This window comes from Fulmarus glacialis, unplaced genomic scaffold, assembly GCF_000690835.1.
Source record: "Fulmarus glacialis isolate BGI_N327 unplaced genomic scaffold, ASM69083v1 scaffold13385, whole genome shotgun sequence".
NCBI lineage: Eukaryota > Metazoa > Chordata > Aves > Procellariiformes > Procellariidae > Fulmarus > Fulmarus glacialis.
In genome coordinates this window covers 72,170-94,720 of record NW_009215032.1, presented here as the reverse complement: position 1 = coordinate 94,720, position 22,551 = coordinate 72,170, and the positions used below count along the sequence as shown (strand labels likewise).

General features: G+C 36.4%; 1 protein-coding gene across 1 annotated transcript in view; it reads left to right on the top strand.

Moving 5' to 3' along the window:
- EXOC2 (exocyst complex component 2) overlaps positions 1–22,551 on the top strand; it is a 116,587-nt gene that overhangs the window by 39,632 nt on the left and 54,404 nt on the right. The window contains exons 10-14 of the mRNA XM_009578810.1: positions 1,173–1,291; positions 13,100–13,225; positions 17,177–17,301; positions 21,374–21,442; positions 21,695–21,852. Of these exons, the coding sequence (XP_009577105.1) occupies positions 1,173–1,291; positions 13,100–13,225; positions 17,177–17,301; positions 21,374–21,442; positions 21,695–21,852 (597 nt within the window). The remainder of the gene's footprint in view (positions 1–1,172; positions 1,292–13,099; positions 13,226–17,176; positions 17,302–21,373; positions 21,443–21,694; positions 21,853–22,551) is intronic.

The following is a 22,551-nucleotide window of genomic DNA, read 5'->3' as shown; positions in this document are numbered from 1 at the left end:
ACTAAAGTCCTCCTTAACACTGACGAAGGACTTGAGCTCATAATTTATAAACGTCACCCTCTCAAAAGAGTTGGTTGTATAATGTTCTCCTCCATCCAACCAATCCTACTTTGACAGTTTATTTTTTGTTCAATTACTGCAGGGAGTTCTCAAAGATGACAAAATTTTGCAATGCAGTCCTAATTAACATTAGGTATTATTGTAGTAATACAGCTTTTGTGGAGGAGTTAAACATTCCCTGCACTGCTTAAGAGAATAAATTGGTATACTTCACCTTGAGCATCTTGAATTTTTTAATCTGTCCTGAGTCTCATTAATGCAGAATGTAATGGAGCACATTAAATAGTAGAGCAGCTACTGCTTTTTGAAAATATTCTTTTGAAAGTACTGTTGAACGCCATATGATACACTATATTACTTCTGTGTTCTCTTTGAAATCACAACAGCTGGCTTCTAATACTCCTCTCTCCCTAAAGACAGAGGGTGTTTTGCTTCCGCGTATTAGAAGCCTCAGTCCTTGTCATTCTCTGCCCCCCACTCTTGTTGGTTTTTTTACAGACTGTGTGTGCACACCCTAATGCGCAAAAAAAACCCCACAATCCTCCCTTCCCTCCAAAAAAAAACCCCCCCAAAAAAAAAACAAAACCAAAAAAAACAGGAGCTTGGTTTACATTTGTTTGTGCATGTGTGTGCTAAAATTAATGAGCTGCCAAAAATTAATGCCTTCTGTACTTACTTGTTAAGGTTACATGATGATACAATCAGGACATATAAAGTGGGAAGAAAAATACCATATTTTATGTGCTTGAGATGTCATCACTGATTCCAAGTGAAACATGAAGTACTAAACTGCAACTTTTGCAGATAAAGAGCTTGGTTTCCCAAGTACTTTACTAGAGGCACAACTGAAAATACATATTAATGTGATATTAAATATATATATTTTTGTTTATTTCTACAAGTTTTTTTGATGGAATTTTGCTTCACTAAATGAGGAAGGGAGAATGCAAAGCTTGTGTTTGCATTGGGTATGAGTGTATCTTAACAAATATGCTTGAATTTTTACAATTATGTTTAAAAAAAAAAGTGTTTCTCAGTACATCTTTGGTCTGTTTTAATGAGGCCTTCAGTGTGTCAAATCAGAGCTGTGATTTTTGGACTGGGTTTTACAGATATCTTTCTGATCTTCATGCGCCTGGGGACCCAGCTTGGCAGTGCATTGGTGCTCAACATCAGTGGATTCTGCAGCTCATGCACAACTGTAAGGAGAGCTATGTTAAAGAACAAAAAGGCAAGGCAAGGATATATTTTTGTTTTATATATATATATATATATTTGACATTTAGGAATTTGGCATTGCCTTTTATTTGACAAGTTTTAGTGTACAAATGATATTTGGGTTTTTTCCCCCATCAATTTTGATAGCTTGAATACTGACTTGTATTTTTTTCTTTATTCTATTATAAAAACAAAACAGCAGTTGGAGTTTTCTTTTTGTTTAACTTATAACTTTTAAGCCCTTTACATGGGAAAAGCATTAAATTTCAATCATTTATCTTAAGTTTACTGTCCTCTCAAAATACTTCTTTGAGGTCACACGAAGTTTGGATTGTTGTCTGAATCTGCCAGTTAGATTTCTTTGTCACAAGATACGCCGTTAATGTATGGATGTACAGGGCATTGCGGCATAGAGGAATAACATGTAGTTTCTTGATATGTAGTGAATGATAATACAGTGTTCTCTTGTTCTTTGTTCGTGTGCAGTTTCAAAATTCAGATTACACTGTTTGGGCACAGACCTGTGAGTTGGACAAACAGGGTATTTAGACAATGTTATATTAAGACCAATATGAATACTTAGTTGTAGTCTGTCTTTGTCTCTGCCAGTGTTGGTCCTCAAAGAAACGTACAGGTATTGCTTTCAGGTGTGGCAGCAACTCAGCTACCAGTTAACATGATCCATCACATTAGCGTATTTTCAAAAGGGGATAGGTGGGAGGCTATTGGCTTGGCATTTCTGGTAGTAAAATCTGAAAACTGGATTTTCAAATTAGAGAATGACAAGTAGTGCCTTGTTTCTCAAGAAGTCTTACTGAGTTTGCTGCTATTTCTGAAATGAGTAGGCATATTGGAATCTGGCCTCTCTTGGCTTATAGGTAGTTCCCATGTTTAGTGTTAGTGCATGTGTATCCCAAACCAAATAAGGTGTTCTATTCCGAGAAACCACAAAAATTTTACTGAGTTGGAGCTGCTGCAGGAATGTGCTGTAAAATTACTGCAGGAGGCTTAAACTCTCTTTAGCAGAGGTTACGACATCAGGTATAGAGTTCACATCACATCGCACCACATACGACAGTGATGTCAGTAAGTTTTAGCTTAAAGTGTGCACAGACCATCTTTGTTCCACAACACGGTGTGAAGTGCTGTGGGACCAACCAGGTTGGTTTCTTGGCCTCTTGGTCAAAATTCAGAACATTTCCAAAACCTCCCCATCTTCCCTCCTCATCAAAACCCTGAGACACCACCACCACCACCACCACCCCCCCTGCAACATAACAGCTATCAGGAGCAAAACTCACCTGTAAAAACGGCCATGGGTAACAATTCTAAGCTTGCTTTTTCTCCTCTCACTTGCAAAATGTTATATAGCCATCTCTCAGCTTCTTAGCAAGAAAAATAGGGGCCTGAAGGTATGAAGTGCTCGAGACTTTTTTGTTTTATTAGTCTGTATAATTTTGATATGCAGGCTCCAGTAAGTGGACGGAAAATGTGTCTAAATTCCTAGACTTGTCTTGAAAATCTCAACCTGTTTGGTGTTTCTCTTGCAACAAATCTGCTTATCTCAGCCTTAATATCAAAGTAGCTATTATGTTAGCAGCTTTGTTTGGCTCACAGAAGAGGGAATTTAAATAACTTGAATGCCCAGTAAATGCATGTATGAATAGTTAATATTTAGTGCATGTATGAAACAAATGCTAATATATTATCACTCTTATTAAAGAGCTCATCGAATTTCAATCATTTTCTTCCAGCCTTTTATGTGGTCCTTACTGATGTAGTTTTTGTACCAATTGTAAAATACTCAACAATTGATCCTAGTTGATGGAATTTCTCACTTAGTATCTAGTAGGACAAAGGAAGGTTGCTAAACGTGATTTTTCCTCTCCATAGATCTTTAATTTTGGCATACACCAGACGGGAGAAGGAAAAAAGAAAACTCAGAAGAATTGGTTTTAACTGCCAAGTAGAACAATGCTGATTGTGATCAGAGACATGGAATGTATTTTAATCTACTTCAATAGATGGATGCTTTTCAAACAGGAAAAGTGTGGGTTTTTACTCATAGATATCAAATTGGTTATGCAAGACTTTGAGGAATCTAATCAACTTAAACAAGTTAGAAATGTGGTTTATATGTTCATAAATTCACAGGCTATTTTTAAGAGAAAATAGTAATAAATTTTCAAACATTGAAGTCCTCCACTTAAAACATGCTTCCGAAAAAGATTCTTTTGTATATCAAACATTTGGAGGAAGAGGTGGATCATAAGGCTGATATGCTAATGAAAAGGGCATTAAAGCTTTTTCTAGGTTTCTCTTTTCAACAGGGATAATAGACATTGCTTCTAGCAGATGGTAGTCTTCATATTGTGTATGCTGGAATAAGCAGACAGGGATTACAGTTCCACCTTGAACATACCAACAATTTCTAGCTATTCTTAGCTTAGTTCTGCTGACTGTGAATCTGTGGGTTCAAACTCACCGAGTCAAAACTTTTCAGCATAGTAAACTTAAACCTCAGAAGCAGATTGTATCTATTTTTGCATTTTTGCACAATTTTTCAACTTTCAACTGAGTTTGTGCCAAAGCATTTTGCTGCTATTTTATTAGCTTTCAAAGCAGAGCTGTGCCCTGAGTTGTTACACATGAATTTTTCTACCTGAAATGGACTTGGAATTAGACGAAAGCCTTTGCTTTTCTTATCTGGAAAAGTCTTTTTTGAAAACTCTATTAGACATTCAGGACAGGATTTTTGTAGCTGTTTATCAAACAGTAAATATTCTCAAAGAATTTATTTGCTGGCCATGATGTATTCAGGAAGGAAGGTTAACATTGCAACTATTTGCTAAACAAGCTAAAAACCAAACCTAAGTGAATTCTAAGGAGAACTTACTCCAAATTCAGTCACTGGCGTGACAATCCAACAGTGTACTCCGTGGGACAAAATTGTTCCAGTTGCCTCCACACTACTAGGAGGCTGACTCTTTAGTCATTACAACTTAAATAATTTCATTTTCTTAAATAGAGATAGCATCTTCTATCTTCTTTAAGATATTTAGTGACATATCATCTCATCCAGGCCACTAGTAATGACAGTCAGGACAAATCCCCAATATTGACAGGAAGTAAATCTACTTTTCTACATCCTCTGTAGGTTCTTTATCTTTGTCTTATGATTGCTGTCTTGTTAATAACTGTAATTTCAAGGCTCTCCTAAGCATAGTTGAAGAGTGGAGTGAGCTAATATACATGCTGAGGTGGTTGAAGGTGCTATCAGAAAATTGTGTATTAGAGATGTATTTAAATACATGTTTGTTTTGGTTTTATATCTAAGTATATGGTTTTGATCTAAGTGTGAATCCTTCACTCTCAGTAGTACTATCATATGAAAAGTTTAAAAAAAAAAAAAAGCCTCTCTGCTTGGATATTACTAGAGATTAACTCCATTTTGTAGAAATACTGTGCAATTGTAAGCGTGTCCTAGAACTGTAAAGTGTCATAGCATAGTACAATCTCTGATGCAGCCTGAAAGAAGAAACTGTGGCAAGTTTACAGGACTGTAATGGTCTTTGAGTTCCCTCCAGGAATTTGTTTAAGGGGTTAGCAGAAGTACTATGTATTTCAAATACTGTCTGTTTTCAGTTAATCCACCTTGTGTTAATGTTATTTCCAAAAACTAAAAGGTATATCAAGCTGTGCTGAGCTTTCTCAGATAATTTGGCAGTATGGCTTAAAGGCTGACAACTATCAACAGCAAATTATTCAATTGGATGTTTCCTTTGATTTTAATAGACAATTAAAGATGCAGTAATCTGATCATTAACTAGTTGGTTGCATTTATTTCAACAGGTACAAGTAGGATGGGGAATTTTCTCAAGTCCTGTGTTTGAAGTGCTTTACAGCAACATTTTGGAGTGTATTTCCCTTGAGAAATGATCTCTATATGTGCATTAATGTACTGTTTCCCCTCAGTCTAAACAACCCTGTTGTTTTGCTGATTAGTCTTGAATTATGTAGATTAATGTTTCATTACAGGCTCAGATATGGCTGTTGTTACTCACCCATCATTGCCTTTAGCCTAACTATCTCTTGCTCTGTTTGGCCATAGCAGACCTTCCTCATTTGTGAGGTAAAAAAAATGCTGGCAGATGGTGTTCATATGATGAGAAACTGTTGGAATCCAAGCCCACATGTTTTAAGGAGTGAGTGAATATGCATATATGACAGCAAATCAAAATTTCTCCTGCTCTGAAGTACTCTGAAGTATGAGCAGCCAGGACAAAGAGACAAAACAGCATAGGCAAAGTCATAGTGGAAGCATGAGGCAGTAGAGGGATGCCCGGTCATCATAAAGCTCCCGTGCTCATGCCCGTACATTAAGCCATTCTCCTGCTTCTCTGATGGTCAGATTCTTCCATTAAAGGTGCAGCTGTAGATACAGGACCCATGTGCAACTGGTTGGAGCTCTAGCTCTGCTGATGTAATAATGCTTGTAAATATACGGATTTATTAACTTTTTATGTTTTCTATTTAATTTTTATCTGCCTTACTAATGGAATAGGCAGTTGTACTCTTTTATTGTTTTTGAAACCTTTTTTTTATGGTTATGAAGTTATTTCCTGAAGCATCGATGGATTCCTTTTATAAATCTGATCGCATCCCACTATTGCTGCCCACTGGAAGGACCTGAAGTAGGTAAAGCCAGTTTCCTGCTGTTACTTAGTGTGTAGATATGTTAGAGAGAGGGAGATGCATGAGACTGAATAGACAGGGAAAAGAGCATTTTTGAAGGCTATGAATATAAAGCTTAACATGGAAGAACACTACGCTCACTCAAAACGATATTTCTTAAATCTCTAGCAAGATATAGTTGAATGATAAACTGAATTGTGCTGGTATTTTATGCCTTGTATTGGCTAAAGTCTGAATTGCTGCTTCTGAGCTTTGAATTTTCCAGGTTTGAAAGTCCCCAGACTTCTACAAATCGTACCTGGATAGTAAATGGTTTCCTTCAATTAAGATTTTATATATTTGTAATTTTTAACTTTACTTGGTAATTCCCCTATTATTAGGGCATAATTGTAGTTTTTCACTATGGTTTATGCTTCCCAGACTTGTTGGACTACAGGAAACATGGGGGATATCATGACGAAAATGACATGAAAATAAATGTAAATAAATGAGGTTTCGTTTAAAATTTGCCTGGGGCACTGGGCAGATAGCCAAAATGAGTTCAGCAATGGGATTCTTAACATGAGTGTCAGGGAAAGAAACTATGGAGGTTAAGACTGTTTTCTATGTGGCCAATGGTTATTTGCTTAGACTTTAATAGTGGCTTAGTAGGTTTCACAATCCTTTGAGCTAAAATGGGTAGGGACTCTAATCCAGTTATCGTCAAACTGACTGAAAAAGTCTTCATTTCTTAACACGTCTTTCTGAGATGTTATGTAACATTATTGCAAATAAGCTATCTGTTAATACCCTTTAGAAACTAAAACTGTAAATGGCAACACTAACACAGTTGTAGTGTGATCCTTCTGCTGCACTTTGGGTTGCAAAGTATATGATATATGACCTATTATAGTTCCCGACATGAAGGCGGTTCTCAAAACTGGAGTATACTAATTCAGTCATTGTGATTTCTGTTGTAGTTCTTATTGCTGGAAAAAAATACAAGTTTTGTAGCACTCAGAGTATGATACTTCTCTCCAGATATTGTAAAAAACTATGCAGGATTTTTCTGTGCCAGAGTAACAGCAGCTGTACATACTATGAAGGAGAGAGATGGATGCTTCGACCATGTTGCTCTTTCTTCTGTGCCACACTGAGATTCTATTCACCTTGCAATGAATGATCCATCTTTGTTAGATCAGACAGGCCGGCAAGGCTTGTGTCAAAAGGGCCTTTTCAATTTGTTATCCTAGCAGCTGGTTCTCTTCCATTGCCTTTGCTTACTGTACATCTGGAAGAAGACTTCTTGCAGCTGGGAGCCATTTCATGTCTAAACCACATCCCCTGTCCATAGCAGAAATACCCTTTTGACAGCAGATGTCAAGCAAACCCTTAATGGGTTATTAATTAAAAAAAAAAAAAAGAAGAATAAAAATTAATCAGTACAAAATTTGACACTGGATTTGTTTTCCTCTTTTACCACCTGTATCTGTAACTTTGCTGTTACTTAGAATTTTTGGTAGAATCTGATCAGTTCAGAAGTGCAGGGGGCATTCTTATTTTATATAATACTTTTAAATATAATTTAAAGTATTATATAGACAGTAAATATAGTGATTAAAAGGCAGCACAGGTAGTTTAAAATCAAAATTGAAAAGATTAGTACTATTGAAGTTAAAGTGAAACTCCTCTGCGGCCAGAATTTTACCTTGTGTCTGGTCTAATCTTTTAAGTCTTTATTCGGGCAATTAAGTAAAAGTGGGTTGTTTTCAAAGTTGCTGAAGATCTTAATGTCCACTGGAGCTAGTGCTAGTAAAACGACGTCATTTTTATTTATGTGCTGAACTTGAAGTGTTTGGCTCTTGCTTCAGTATTTTTTTGGCCTGCAGGACTGGCAATAAGGCTTACCCTTAGGCTGTGAAATACTTAGAACACCACTAGAAATAATAGGCCCAATTACCCTTTTTGTGGTAAACTGAAAAATAGTTTCGTTATAAATATATTTAGTATAATGAAGATTAGCCTTAAGATTTAAAAAGGCATTCTTTTTTAAATGTGTTCCAAAAACATTTTTTTCCATAAGGTGTAGCAATTTTAATCTTCCGCGCTCATCTCTTTGCTAGAAATACAACCCATTTTCTTCTTGTCAGATTCCTAATAAATGTGAGATTAGAAAGAAAAGGTACTCAATAAAAAGAATAAAATGCAGTCATTCATCTGTTGAGCAGGTTAATTTTCCAGTAATTTCTCCTGCTTGCCTAACTTCTTGCCTGGACAAATTGAAATTCTCAATGCGGTGTCCTTGAAAGGAATCTTATCCTGGTTATGTTGGTGTGGGCTCCAGGCACTGTGTGTTTGGTCAACAAGCAACAGTGGGTGGTCAGGCTGTAGCACAGGACAAGGGCCCGCTGTGCACAGGAAAAAATGTTCAAAGGTATTTAAGGGTGGTAAGGAAGTCTGCTGCCCTTCAGAGAGTCCGGAGGCTATAGATCAGCCTTCCCTTGCTATTGTAGCCTGTGAGAAAATTCACTGTAAGATACATAACGGATGAAAGAATACAGTAACTGCATTCACCTGGTTGCACATCTGCAGGGTCTTTTTTTTTTTTTATTTAATCTTGCTCCTATACATGCTGTATATATACACGTAGTCTGTGTAATGACTGGTGTTTGACTTACCATGGCAAATCGCACTAAAAAACTACTTGGCCTGAGGTTGGTCACTTGTTAACAATTTTCTTTGTCACTGCAAAAAGTACTGGCACTGTATTATCCCCTGATCAACCAGTAGCTTTTGTAAAAAGCTTTAACTGAATGTCACACAAGTGATGCATTGGGCTGGCACAATTGCAGAGTGGCTGAGGCTGGGTTACAGAAGGGAGGCGAGAGATGTGTGACTCCCATGAGAAACCTCTGTCTGTCAGACTGCCACGGGAAAAAAAACAAGCAGAGTTGTGGAGCGGTGGTTATTCCAGAACAATTTTTACACTCAATTTGATAATAGTTTTGAAATAAGAAAGTAAAGCTGCTTTTAAAGATTTAAATAGTTGACTGGTTTGCAGATCACGGAAAAATCTATTTTAGGCAAACTTTGTTAGTCGTCTTTTTCACTGAGGCTGCAACATGCTGCTTGCAAGTAACATCTCAAAAAATGGGATCAAGGTATGTACGTGAGCCATAGGTACTGTAGGCACATAAGTACCCTGTGGCAATTGCAATACTGATAAACTTGGAGAAAACCTGCAGTTAGGGGTCAGCACAGGTGATTTTTGATGTACAGAAAGTGAAAGCACAAATTAAATGACCTCAAAAAGCATTGCGTGCTTTTTTTTTTTCAGATCCTTATTTTGGTGAGATCTTACTGCACTAGAACAGAAGAGGTCTGAACAAAACCGTTGAACTATTTATATTTCACACAGTATCTAAATGTTTTTATTTCTTTCTACATACCTTTGACATATCTGTGCACAAAAAGTTGAAACCCAGGGAAATCCTTTTTAAAAAAAAATGTAAAGCAGTGTTAAGATCCTTAAACTTCTTATTTGATCTTCTCATGATTTTACAGTTGTAAATGTAATAAGGCTTTAATTATAATTCTGGTTTGTCATGACTGGTAGAAGAAGAGAATGTAGTACATTTATTTTTCCTGTGTTTCCTTGGTTAAATATACACTTGGCACTGGAGTCACTGACAGATATGCTCCATGTAGATGCTGTATTTTGGAAAAAAATACATCTGTAACTTCAAAGATGCAGTATATTGGGAAAAAAAAAAAGATCTGCCAGGAATGTGGTGTTCATGGTGTTTATACAACATCTTAAAACCTGTTAGCACTGTAAAAAGTTAATTTCTTCAAACTTTGGATTGTTGCTGTCCTATATTCAGGATCTAGGAATGTAGAAATAATACACAAATTGAGAAATGAATAGGCAGTAAATTATTATTTGGGTAGTTTATTTAGGTTTATAAATATTATTGTCTACAGTCCATACAAATATTAATTCATTGTATTACATTATGCAGCTAAATTTAAGCTGCTGTCTCCAGAGAGAGAACGAGTTGAGATGGGAGAAAAATTGTTTGTAAGTTAACTCTCACTTTTTTACAAGATTTATGCATTGGTGTGCAGTCTTCAAGCGCTATCTTCTGGTCGGGTGAAAGCAAGATCAGCTTTGCTAATGTAGTCCAGATGTTTATTAGTCCTGAGGGTATATGTGCTGTTGTAGTTCCCTGCTGCTGTGTTATACTTGCTTGTAATGCTAGACAACCAATTAAGAAATTAGTTCATGTTAAACTTTCTTTTCCTGGTACGGCTGCAAACTGATGATGTGGTTTTTCTGGTGGAACAAGAGAGTATTCTTTACATGCTTTCTGTTACTGGTGAATATATAAACCATTTGGGCGGCGTGGGGTTAGTGTATCAGCAGCAATACAGAATTTTCAGGTTTTCAGCTACCTCAGGCAAATGGTTTTAATTGAACTAATTCACATTAAGATGTTTCAGTAAGTGTGTCTGTTTTTCTTAATTCTGAGGTTTAATTGGCACCGTCATTTTTAGAAACCGTCTGTTTACAAGAAATTCCTCATATTAACAAGGTGTTTGAAGGGTGAGAGCCTAAATTCTATGTGAGGACATCAAAGAGGGAAGTTTTGGTGTATTATGGCTTTTTCTAATTGTAGTTTCTGTGAAGATAGCATTGCTGCACTTTTGGGTTTTTTGTTTTGGTTTTTTTTAGTCCATGTTTTAATTAGCAATGCCTCTGACAATTCTGATTTGTCCTTGGCGTACATTTGGTGTTTTTCACCCAAATAAAATGCAGATATGTAGAATCTGAGTCAGATTCTTGTGGAAGCCCAAGAACTATGTGAGGCACTTAAAATTTCTCCGGGTCTTCTATACAATTTTCTTTTTATTGTGGGTAGAATCTCTCTAAGATACCGAATGCTTGCTTTTTTTAATCTGGAGAGGAAGAAATTTTTTTTGTTTTTACTTCATTCTGCGGGCTTGCTGGAATGTTTTCACAGAAGTTAATGTTGTAAATTTGTAATAATCAAGATATGTTTTAGAAGCCATAGGTGTTTAAATCGTAGATGGAGAAGATGTGTGACCTTACACAGATCTCTGTCACAGGGGCAGTTGCATAGTGTGAGTCCATAATTAACTATTTGCACTTGCAGCATACATACCTACTTTAAAAGCTTCTGATAGCTTTAGGTTTTTTCCTTATTATTCTGTATTTTTAGTTCATTCACAAGGAAAAGCCTTTCCCCAAATTCTTGTTCAAACTCAGGAACTTCTTCATGGTGACAGTGGATAATATACTTAAATCACTGTAGCAGAGTCCATATTGCTGAAAATTCATCGATTTTAAAGGTGTCATAAAGATTAATTGTTTTTAATAAGTGGTGTAGGATTTAAATAGTCAACAGAATCATAGTACAGGCTAAAGATAGCACAGATGGGTTCACCAAGTCAGTTAATGCAGTGTGTCTCTCACGATTGTGAACTACATAGCAAATGGATCTATTTACTTAGGTGTTTTATAATGTGAACACTGATAAGATGAATAAAGAAACTGACAGTTAGCTCTATAATGACAGTGCCTTGGTGAGGCCACAATGACAGGCCACAGGAAATCTCTTTAAAAGCCGTTAAAGAATGATGGGAGGAAGAACTTTTTTCAAAAGGAGCTAAAACCCAATACTGTCACCTATTGGAAATTTGTGTTAAGTTTCACAATATTCAATCTTGCTCTTTAAGCCCCAGCTGTTGAAGTGAAGTGTGTAGGTATAGCTTTACTGCCATACTGGTCTGAGAGCAGCATAAATTCTTCAGATCCTTTTTACTTTGTGTTACTCTTGAGTCTGAGTATTGCAGTGTTGCAGCTGGTGCTCTTACTGTGTGGCCTTCCTGTTATTTTGAGTGAATGTAGGTATCGATGGAAAAGATCAAGCGATATAAATTCAAACACTGAGGTTCTCATTATAAAATTCAGCATGAATTACCAGGAGAGGTTTCATCTCGATATAAGAATAGAAAATTTTTTTACTATGAGAACAATCAATCTCTGGAACAACCTCCCCAGCGACGTGGTAGAGTCCCCATTGCTGGAGGTTTTCAAGACTCAACTGGACAGGGTGCTGGATAATCTCACCTAGGCTCCCTTTCCCATGAAAGGTTGGACCAGATGATCTTTCGAGGTCCCTTCCAACCTGGGCTGTTTTATAATTCTATGAATTGTGATTAATTTACGTTTAGCTGTTACAGCTCAGTTGGCCAATGCTGAAATAATTTTTGATGGTTACTTACGGAAATATGTCTGTATGGTAAAATGCATAAAGCAGCAATTTAGACTTTAAGAGAAATATTGGCAATGTTACAATACATTAAAAAATCATCATGGTCTGCTCATGATGATGTGGTTGTTTTCCAAAACATACGTTAGACTCCAAGTATCCACCTCCATCAGATTAGATAATTGTTTAGGACTTGCTAATAGTGACCTACATATGGACAGGCACCCAAATTAAAAAATAATTATTTAATAACAGTAACTGGTTAACGGGGAAATATTTTGTGTGTTTGTGGATATGTATAAGTGTGGGGTGTTTTACAGACGTGCACAAGCATACAATGCCATTGGTTCATCTGCTTCATGATGGATGGATTCTTTCTACCTGAACTCTGCACAGGTCAAACAGCTAAGAAGTGGTTGAACGCTCTGCCCTTAACTGCTTCAGCTGGAGGCACAAGAAACTGTTGCTGTTGAAAAGAATATTTAGACATACACCAGAAAAAAAGTGTATGCCATGTCACTAATGGCATAAATGCATATTTATCCATGGCTTCCAAGCAACTAATTGTAGGGCATTAATTAAAGTAAAAACAGAAAAACATACAGACCAAAGAATGATATTTCCCACATGGTACTTGTGGTTTTGGCTTTGCTACAGGAGTCAATAGTGGTGTTATTGAATAGCGTTGATGTAGAAGAACAGTCTAAATAAGCAAGATTAAGAACATTTTCGCTAGATAACTTTTGTCTTGTGTCACTTCAGAATTAAACTAGAATTCCACATGCAGCATGCAGTTTCATGTCAATTGATATGCAAAATCATTCTAACTTTTTTTTTTCCCCTCTCCCTAGGCAACTCATTGCTCCACAGCCCCATGTTAGACCTGGACAGTGAGATGCGTCCATCACCAATTGGCCATCTCAGTCAAACTGCTTCATTGAAAAGGGGCAGCAGCTTTCAGTCTGGCCGTGACGATGGTAGGTATCTGTTTTATTTGGAAAAACAAAGCTGCAGTTCCCTATGTCCAGTGTGTGGTGTAGTCAAAAAACCCGAACAGAAACTCACATTCTGTATGTTTGTTTTGATCTGTTACCAAATAAATTTCTTTCTTCTCAATGTGTTACCATTGCTTACTAAAGGGGTCCTCTGTGCTTTTTGCAAGCAAAGAGCAGTTCATAACTGAAATCTGCTTCTTAAAATGTAGTCAGAATAATAAGAGTCTTTTTTCTACAAAACCAGAATTTTTTTTTTTTTGGCATACATAACCACCTACTGCCTACCACTTTTTGGTGCTGTTATACCTTTTGTGTGTGTTTGCTAAGATGGCTCTGCTTGCATTTGCTCCTTCTGTGACTTCACATATCCAGTCCTTGTTCTCTAATCCTGTAAACCCAGAAAGGGAAACAAAAGTGTGTGACTAAGCTCGAGCAGTGTGTCCACAACCAGCTAAAAGCCCTTGTGTGTCATAAGTGTCTTCAATGCCCTTGTCCAAATAACTTCATCTCAGGAGTCTTTCAATGGTGACATCACAGGAGACAGAAAATGTGTTTTTCACAGGATAGGTCATTTCTTACCAAAGTACTTTTTTGCAGAAAGTGGGTTTTTATGAAGAACTTTCTGGCTTTGGTCTGCTTTGGTGTTGCTCTTCTCCCAATTTTGTGGACTTCCTTGAAAAACCATCTATAAACATCTGATTTTTTTGAGCAAGAAGAGGAATGAACGGAATCTTTCAAGAACATAGAATGAAGAATAAGGAGAATTGTACATTCTTGTGCTGCCACAGTGTATCTTCACATGCAAGACAATTAAATTGTGTCACAGTTTGAGGTTGAATATTTGTATTTCAAAATACAAATTACACAGATTCTTCAAAATACACGTGTATGCCAAGTAATTACATTAGTAATAAGGGTATTGTCCTTTCTTAGCCCAAAGCCTTGCATGAAGTTGAAGTGTTACAGAACAAAACAGTAAATTGCTGGTTGTTGTTGGATACCATCCACTAATACACATGCCACAGTTAATGTACCAAGCAACATCCAAAATCCAGTTTATTTTTTCCTTGTCTGAATTCTTTTGCATGTGTCTCTGCTTAAATAATTGCATCTACAGAAGGCAATTTCAATTTAATCGGTTATCTTTGCTTTTAGTGTCTTAGTTATGGATCCATAACCTTTTACAAACTGGAAAAGATACGTCTTCAGCAAGCTTTGCAGATTCTGTAGCCAGCAGTTTAAACCAAGATTCAAAGGAAAACTGGAGGATCAAAGCATCATAACACCTTAGGAGCCCAACCCACTGCAAAGACCCTAGTTAAATGAGTTGCCTCTGAGTTGAGTACATTGGTACTTAGGTGCACGTGCCCGCTGCATGCTTAGGAATAGTTGAAAGCTCTACCATCCTTTCTCTTCTCTGAGTGGAGAGCCGAAGCAAACCAACCACATATGATACCTGTGCAGGAGCTGCCACCACATATGATACCTGTGCAGGAGCTGCCATTCCATTTATGCCATAATGTGCTATTTTCAGATTGCTTGTGCATCCTTTTGTTTTTTAGCAAATTTAAGGAATGGCATCTCTGGGGTTTTTTTGGTGCTTTGGTGTGGGGTTTTTTTTTTCCCCCAGTGTGATCAACAATGATTGTCCATGAGATTGTTTGTTTGAACAAATTATTTTGAATTTGAAACTGCAGCATTCAAATAACATTCAGCTCTTGCTTGAGCGTATGTTCATGAGGATATGTAAACGATAGCTCTAGTTTCATCTTTAGGATGTTATAGCACAGATTATAACAGAATAAATAGAATAAAAGAAGATTTCTGCTTTAATATACATTGGAGCTTTCTTTAGCAAAAAAGTCAAAATATCCTGAATTTATGGCCAGAATGTCCTTTCGTGCAGTAGCTTCCGCTAATAAATATCTACTGTCTGCAGACCCTGGACTAAGGCAATCTCTGAAATAGGCCTGAAGTATGCTTTCCAGATGGGAAATAATTTTGTGCGCGAAGTAAATCTTGGCAGTGTGTTTACAGTTAGGAACAGACATCCCTGGTTATAACCTTGGGTTGGTGCTGGAGCTTTTGGCAAAGATGAGATGGTTTCTTAAAGGAGCTGAAATCTTTTGGTCAAACTTGGTGTTTGTTAGTGTTACAGAGCATCTGTTGCTATAGCAGTGTTGGCACAGCTTCCTGGCATAGTCACAGCCTATTTTAGTAAGAGGAGTTTTTCTGCTACTGGGTCTAGACCAGTTTTCTGACAATCATAAACCAAGCTGGCAAATGTAGACATCTAATCTGTATCCACACTATGAGCTTTGCTGGTTGAACTTTCATGAAGTTTTCATGCCTCCTAAACAGATGCATCACTATTAGCAGAGTTACACTTCTGTTATGTCAGAGAGTCTCTCCAAATTTTGGGCTTCCATTGTGATTTTTTGGATTTTCAAATACTAATTCAGAATCCCTAAACGTTTTGGCCATGAGGAACAAGAACATTTTGGGTAGTGCAGATGTTTATTCGTCCACTAAAGAAATGGACCAGTAATTTACCTACACCTCAACAAATGGATGCTGCTGAAAGCATGCTGTACTTCAAGGAGGTTCAAGACTGGTTACCAACACAATAAAACAGTGAGGCTCTGGTGAAGTGTACTAGTTACCTAATGTGCTGTTAGGCAGCTATTTTTGCTTAACTCGTGAATTCCTGTTCTGTGTAGGCAATATTCCCTAACAGATTAAAGACAAAAAGTGCAATTTCACCCAACATTTTTCTGCATTTCCACAGAGTTATGCAGGATAATATCATGTTTTTAATTTTATCATTTATAAAAGACTAGAGTTTATACCAAAAAAATCCAGCAAACATGGACCTCTTTAAATGATGTTGTTTGATTTGTTTTCTTTTTTCTCAAAATCTGTGACTTCTTTTTCCCAACATTCTAAAGTGGACTCTAATTCTTGAGTTGAAATACAAGTCTCTTATCACTGTTATATTATCTGTATACCCTGTTTTGTTAAAACATCATAATCAAGAAAGTTTCAATGGAGAAGGCAGATGGTTATAGAAAAGTATTTCACAAAGTTTCTTTTGTTTTCTCTATTAATTGGCACCTTTCTTCTGCCCCTTTTCAGCTTTCTCTTTACCTTCCCCCCAACTTCCTCCCTTTGCCCCATTTGATAAGAAACTGAGAAAAGTTATTTGCTGCCAAAATGTAAACTATTTTCCTGATGTGTTTTAATAGGCGGTGTACCAGAGGTATACGTACGTTCGTAAAGTGAGAGATGTCGCAGTATTATATGTCATGATTGTGTTCTTCATCCAAGAATCTCAATATATACTTGGTCATATGTTTATTGAGTTTTAACAAAAATGTTGGAATCTCCCCTGTTTTTCAGATAAAGATTTTACCAAACAAATGGAAATGAAGATGAGAGGTTGGCAACTTGCCCCAGGCCACAATGGAAACTTTTTGAGCTTTAAATAAAGCAGATTATCTAGTTCCCATTGTTTGCCTTAATCACTAGCATATCGTAACAGCCCTGTTTCTTCAGCATCACCACCTCATCATTTGAAACTTCTAATGCCTTGATTGCTTTTGTGCTACCTCACCTTTTATAGTGGTTTGAAGACAGAAGACTGGCTGAATGGATTGTTAGGTGGATTGCGTTAGATACTCCTACAAAGGGGCCTATTCTTTATATACTGTCATAGTGCTGGCACGTTGTAAGAAGAAAGAGCTTGCATGTGTGTCAAGTGTGTACACATCTATGGACCGAGCTTTAAATTTTTCCACTCCTAACTGAAAGGTTTTATATATACACTATATAGTCACTTGTGTAATACAAAGCAGTAGCAAGCTAGTAGTACATTTCTATTATTAATTCAAAGTTATTTAATTTTGCTTTTTCCATCCCCTTTCCCCCTTTTAGCTTGGCGATACAAAGCTCCTCAGCAGGTTGTATTTGTTGAAAAGTTGACAAAACTTGTTGTAAGTCAGCTGCCCAACTTCTGGAAGCTCTGGATTTCTTATGTGAATGGAAGTTTATTCAGTGAGGTATGGATTTTTCTGTATAAATGATTTTTAAGTAACAAAGCTGCATAATAATTATGTTTGAAGTATTATATTTCACTGGAAGAAGTGACTGGGCTTATTTTAATCAGAGAGGTTTATAAAACGGTATGCAGACTCATACACATTTGAGAGATGCTACCTTGACTAGTAACCTGTCTTGCAATACTAATCTGTAGAAGTGAGACTCTTCATTTTATTTTTAAAAGAATAAAAGCATACAATGGAATTACTTAGAATTCTGCCAGTGGTGTGTCTCTGTGTTTTCCAGATGCTGGAGTCAATATCTGTGTAGTTTCACCTCTTACTCATAGCTGGCCAGCTGCCCTTTATTGGTGATCTGAAGAAATAGCAAATTGCATGAAGGACAGAGATATGTAAAAGACAAAGTCATACAGAAAAAAATTATTTCCTTTCTTTGGAACAAGAGTACTCATTTCTTGAGCTTTAAGTATTTGGAAGTGAGGATAGGTTCAAGACCAGAGTTGCAAAATGACCAAGGCCCAGAGTGGTGCATACAGACATACTATAGGGAGTCTAGTCTGGGAGTGCAGTCAGCTGCAATCACCTGTGATTCTAGTCCTTGCTCAGATGATCTGTTTTTTTACAAATTATGTAAATAAAATATAATGTTGATAATCCAAGAAGCAGGAAAAAAGAAGTAATGATTCATGACATGCTGTTTTTATGTGCACACTATTAACAGATTTTGAAAGGATAAATTTCATAATTAACGTGGTCTGGGTCATATACAGCTTACCATCATAATCGTTGCCAGATAAATACAATAGCTTTTGGGTTTGTGTTATTGCTAAAATTTGGTCACAGAATTACATTATGTTTTACAGAGGGTTCACTTCTGGTCTTCAAGCCATGTTGTTTCTTCTCCGGAAGGAGAACTGTAGTGATGGCATATTCCCAAGGAGCGAGTCTGACAAAGACAAACACATGATTGAAGTGTAGTGAAAGGCAGCGCTCTGTTCCATCAACAGATGATAAGGCAGTAGTTCACACCTCATCTGCATAGCTATCACTGGGAAGTCCTGCTGACTGCAATTTGGACTCACTCATTCTAGGTCCTAAAAAACTCTGAAGACAAGGTCTGTAAAGAGATGTAGAGATAGCTGGGAAAATACAGAGCAGGTGGAAAATAAGCAAGCTTTTGGACATGCATATTATTCAGATCAGCTTTTGTATTGAACCTAAAAGTTTGTGCATCTAAAACTTCTCTGTTTAACTGTTGCTATATCATTTCATTTGTTGAGATTGTTTTTATCCTGCCATGCTTACAATGTCCTGCTGTGCTTAAATCCTTAAGTCATCACAGCTACAGTATTCCACTACAAAATTATCCCTAAAGCAGAACTATAGCCATAGCCATCTACTATTCTTTGCAGCTTTAATAGAAAAAGAAACAAATTAACCTTGGGAAAAGGAAATTTGGAAGCCTATTTTGTCACTTTCCTTTTCTCTGACTAACTAAAGAATTAGTTTCTTAAGCAGTCATTCTATTTATTGCCACAGTCTGTAAATCAGTATAACGTTTTCATATGATGATACGAATAGGTACTATAGCCCTTTATATGTTGAACACAATATACAGAGCATTATAGCTCTAGTGAAATAGATTCTAGTCATGATACTAATTTTACATGATAAAATCAAAAGAAAGATATGACATTTACTCATAACGTTTAGTGAAGGAAGTAGAATTAAGAATAAACCTTAGTACTGTTGACTTTCACAAAAATAATTAATTTCATAACGGAATTCGCAGCCTTTATATTTTACAACAGTACCATTGGAAATTAGACTTTACAAATTCACATGTTAAGTTACTGTGATTTTTTTTTTTCCTCTGAGTACAATGAAAAAGAAAGCAATTTCTAGAGAAACAGGGACTTGAACTGTAAACAAGGTTGAGAAATTATGCTCATGAAAATGACTGCAAGTGGAAAATGCAGTGATCTTATGTCATGTCTGAACAAAACATTGTTTCCATGTATTAAAAAAAAAAAAAAAAAAAAAAAAAGAAAAAAGAGGGGGAGGTAGTTTTCCTGTCAGTCTCTAAGGTACATCTACTCTTCTGTTGGGCCAGATTCTGAGCTTGTAAGAAATTAATCCACATACATTTGATTTCTTCTGCGCCTTTGGTCCTTATGGAAGCTCACTGAGTTCTTGGGGAGAGAGGAAGGATGGTGCCCTCAGTTCCTTTTGTGTGTCCTGCATGCCACAGTCAACTGAGAAAGAGTGGGAAGAGGGGGTGGCATAAACTAGAAAACTTCTTCTAGAACACCTAAGAATATCTGTCACAACATCACATTCAATACTCAAGGTTTATATGGTTTTTCTATCAGAAAACAGATACAGATTTTAATTGTCCATGAAGAAATTTTTTTTACTATGTTGCTTGCTATTTATTGTCATTCAAGAAGCAAGATGATTGCTATAGTTTTTTTAAAGAAAAGTCCTGTGAAAATGGTATAGAGGGTCATTTCAGTCTTATTCAAGTCTTCAACACATTTTAAAAATGTGGAAAGAAAATCCCCACATATGAATAACCAGCTATATTTATTTTATCTTGTTCAGTTTGTAGGTTTTTTTGGGGGGGTGTTCTTTTTAGTTCTGAAAGGTTAGCTATATGCCTTAAAATATTGTCAGTTAAAGATTTACGTGGTATTTTCAACAGTTTAAAAAGTTGAGTTCTTTGAATCACTCTAGGTGAAGTAGCATATGTGAGTAGTAACCGTTGGTCTTACCACAAGATAGTTTTGGTCTGTCTGTGCAGGAAAGGTTTAAGATTGGTCTTCAGCAAAACCACTAAGAAAAAAACAAAGATATCAAAGATCTGTGAATTTTTCTGTTGTTCCTTAATCCAGCTGTAAAACAGTGTGAATTTTAAGTTGATACCTGAGTTCTAAAGGAATACAGCTTATTTTCTTTTTGAGGCATTGGAAGAGAGAAATGGGTATTACATGCAGCAAAAACTCAAGTGGTGTTCTCCTTGTCTGAAACTGTATAATTCAGAGCTTTAAAGTATAAGAGTTTCATAGCTCTATATTTTCCAAAACTGTTAAGCAGTTTTGTTTTTCTCTAATTTTTGCTCACTTCGAATTATTTATTTTACCTTAAAAATCTGAAAAGCTTTAGCTAAAGAGGGAATTTGAAAAATACAGCATTTCAAATGAATGACTTGAAAGTAAACTGATTCTGAGAACACTCTTGTAATGTTATTGCACCTCTTGTCCAGTAGATGTTGCTGTACATACATAAAATAGATTTTCTAACTATAAAATGCTACATCTGCACTTAACCCAGTATTTGAAATAACTTTTTTGGTATAATTTACTCTACTGTCTTCTCAGTAGACTCCACAGAAGGCTAAAACTACAAACAGGAAGACTATCAGTCAAACCATGTTTTTCTTCAACTGTAACTGTCTCATGCAAAGTGTACTCACGTTCCTTGGTTTTCAAGGAAGTGAACAGTCCATGAAGATGCTGATTATTTTGCAGAGTCTCTTTTGCAGTTAGTTGAATTATTTAAAGAGCATTGTCAACAAAATGCTGTTCCTAAAAACAAAAAACCCTCAACCCTTCCCCTCACGTGTTACAGTTCTAAATTGCCCTCATTCTAAGAAGTGTCTCCCACTTCACATCGATGTCCTTCTCTGGGCAGCTTCCATGCTTGAGAAAATAAGAGTTTCTTCATATAAACTTGGCGCACCATTGGACTATATATGTTTTAGCTCTCGCTGACTGCAGTGGGAATACTTTGACCTCGTGAAGTTCATATTGCTTGAGCTATTCTTTTATGCTTGTCTCTGTCTTAAATACACATTGTTCCTCAGAATTAAACATTAGCACACTGACCTACAGTAAGTAGAGTTTATTAATATATATAGTCTTTGCTTATTGAGAATGCCATGAGTTAGTTTTTATAATTGCATCATAAACACATCAGTTTTCACTTATTCACTTTGAAATCCCCTTTTTCAGAATTATTTTAACAGTGGTTATGAGATACTTACACTTTTCAATTTTCTCATTTTCACAAGACTGCTGAAAAATCTGGCCAAATGGAAAGATCAAAGAAAAACGCTAGGCAAAGACAAAATGATTTCAAGGTAAGTTATGGGAGGAAAACCTTGCTTTCTTTCAGTTGTCCTTCATAGCAAGATACTTTAGTGTCACCACCTTGAAAATCGGATTTCTTAAATTACCTGTGTGCCCTTATACCTCCTTCTCCTCTACTCTCTACCGTGTGGAGCCACCTGTAAATCATACATTCCAAGCTGTTGTGTATAGCAAGTACATGGCTGCTTAAGCTCATTGATAGCGCTTTTTGCTTGATTTTTCTTTCCCTTGTTCTGATGCAGAAAATGATTCAGGAAGTGATGCACTCTCTGGTTAAACTTATCCGTGGAGCTTTGCTTCCATTCAGCCTCAGAGAAGGAGAATCAAGACAGTATGGTGGCTGGGAGATGAAATCTGAACTTTCTGGCCAGTGGCTAACACATGTTATCCAGACTGTGAGGTAAATGGATCTGTGGACCTACAAAATGATGCTATTCCTGGAATATGTGTGCTTTAAGACCAATTGTTTTATTTATTGCATTAAATACCCTGAGTAGTGAGAATGTTAACATTTTCAAAATTAGGATTACAAAACCATTTCTTATGGCAGATTTAGAATTCTATGTGCAAGTGTAATTAATGTCTCATGATAAAGCCTTATTATATAATGATACATTCATTTTTTTCCATCGCATCTTAGGAAAAAGTTTGAATAAAATATTTGCTTGGCACAGCATAGACACTCCATGAATGAAACAGGATTTGATTCTTTAGGGTAGAAAGCAATTATCTGCCTCATTTGCTACACATCTTCCCATCTCTGCCAAAATAGGTGAAAATAGCATGCTTATCACTATAGTATCATTCTTAAATCATAATTTACTTTTGCAGTTGTTTTATGGAAGGTGATACTCCTGCTTATAATGTCATTCTGCTTATAATTATATTTATAAACTTAGTAATGTGCACATCACTAATTACAAAATGTCTCATTAATACACAGAATTCGCTTCCATTTGTTTATGGAGGAGATAAGAATTTTCATTATCTTTTGGAAACTTGAGTAATACCTGGATATGATACTGTACTTTTTATCTGCCGTTTTCAAAGTAGGTAACAAGCAAAGCACAGAGGAAGAAAAGAAAGGGGTATAATCACA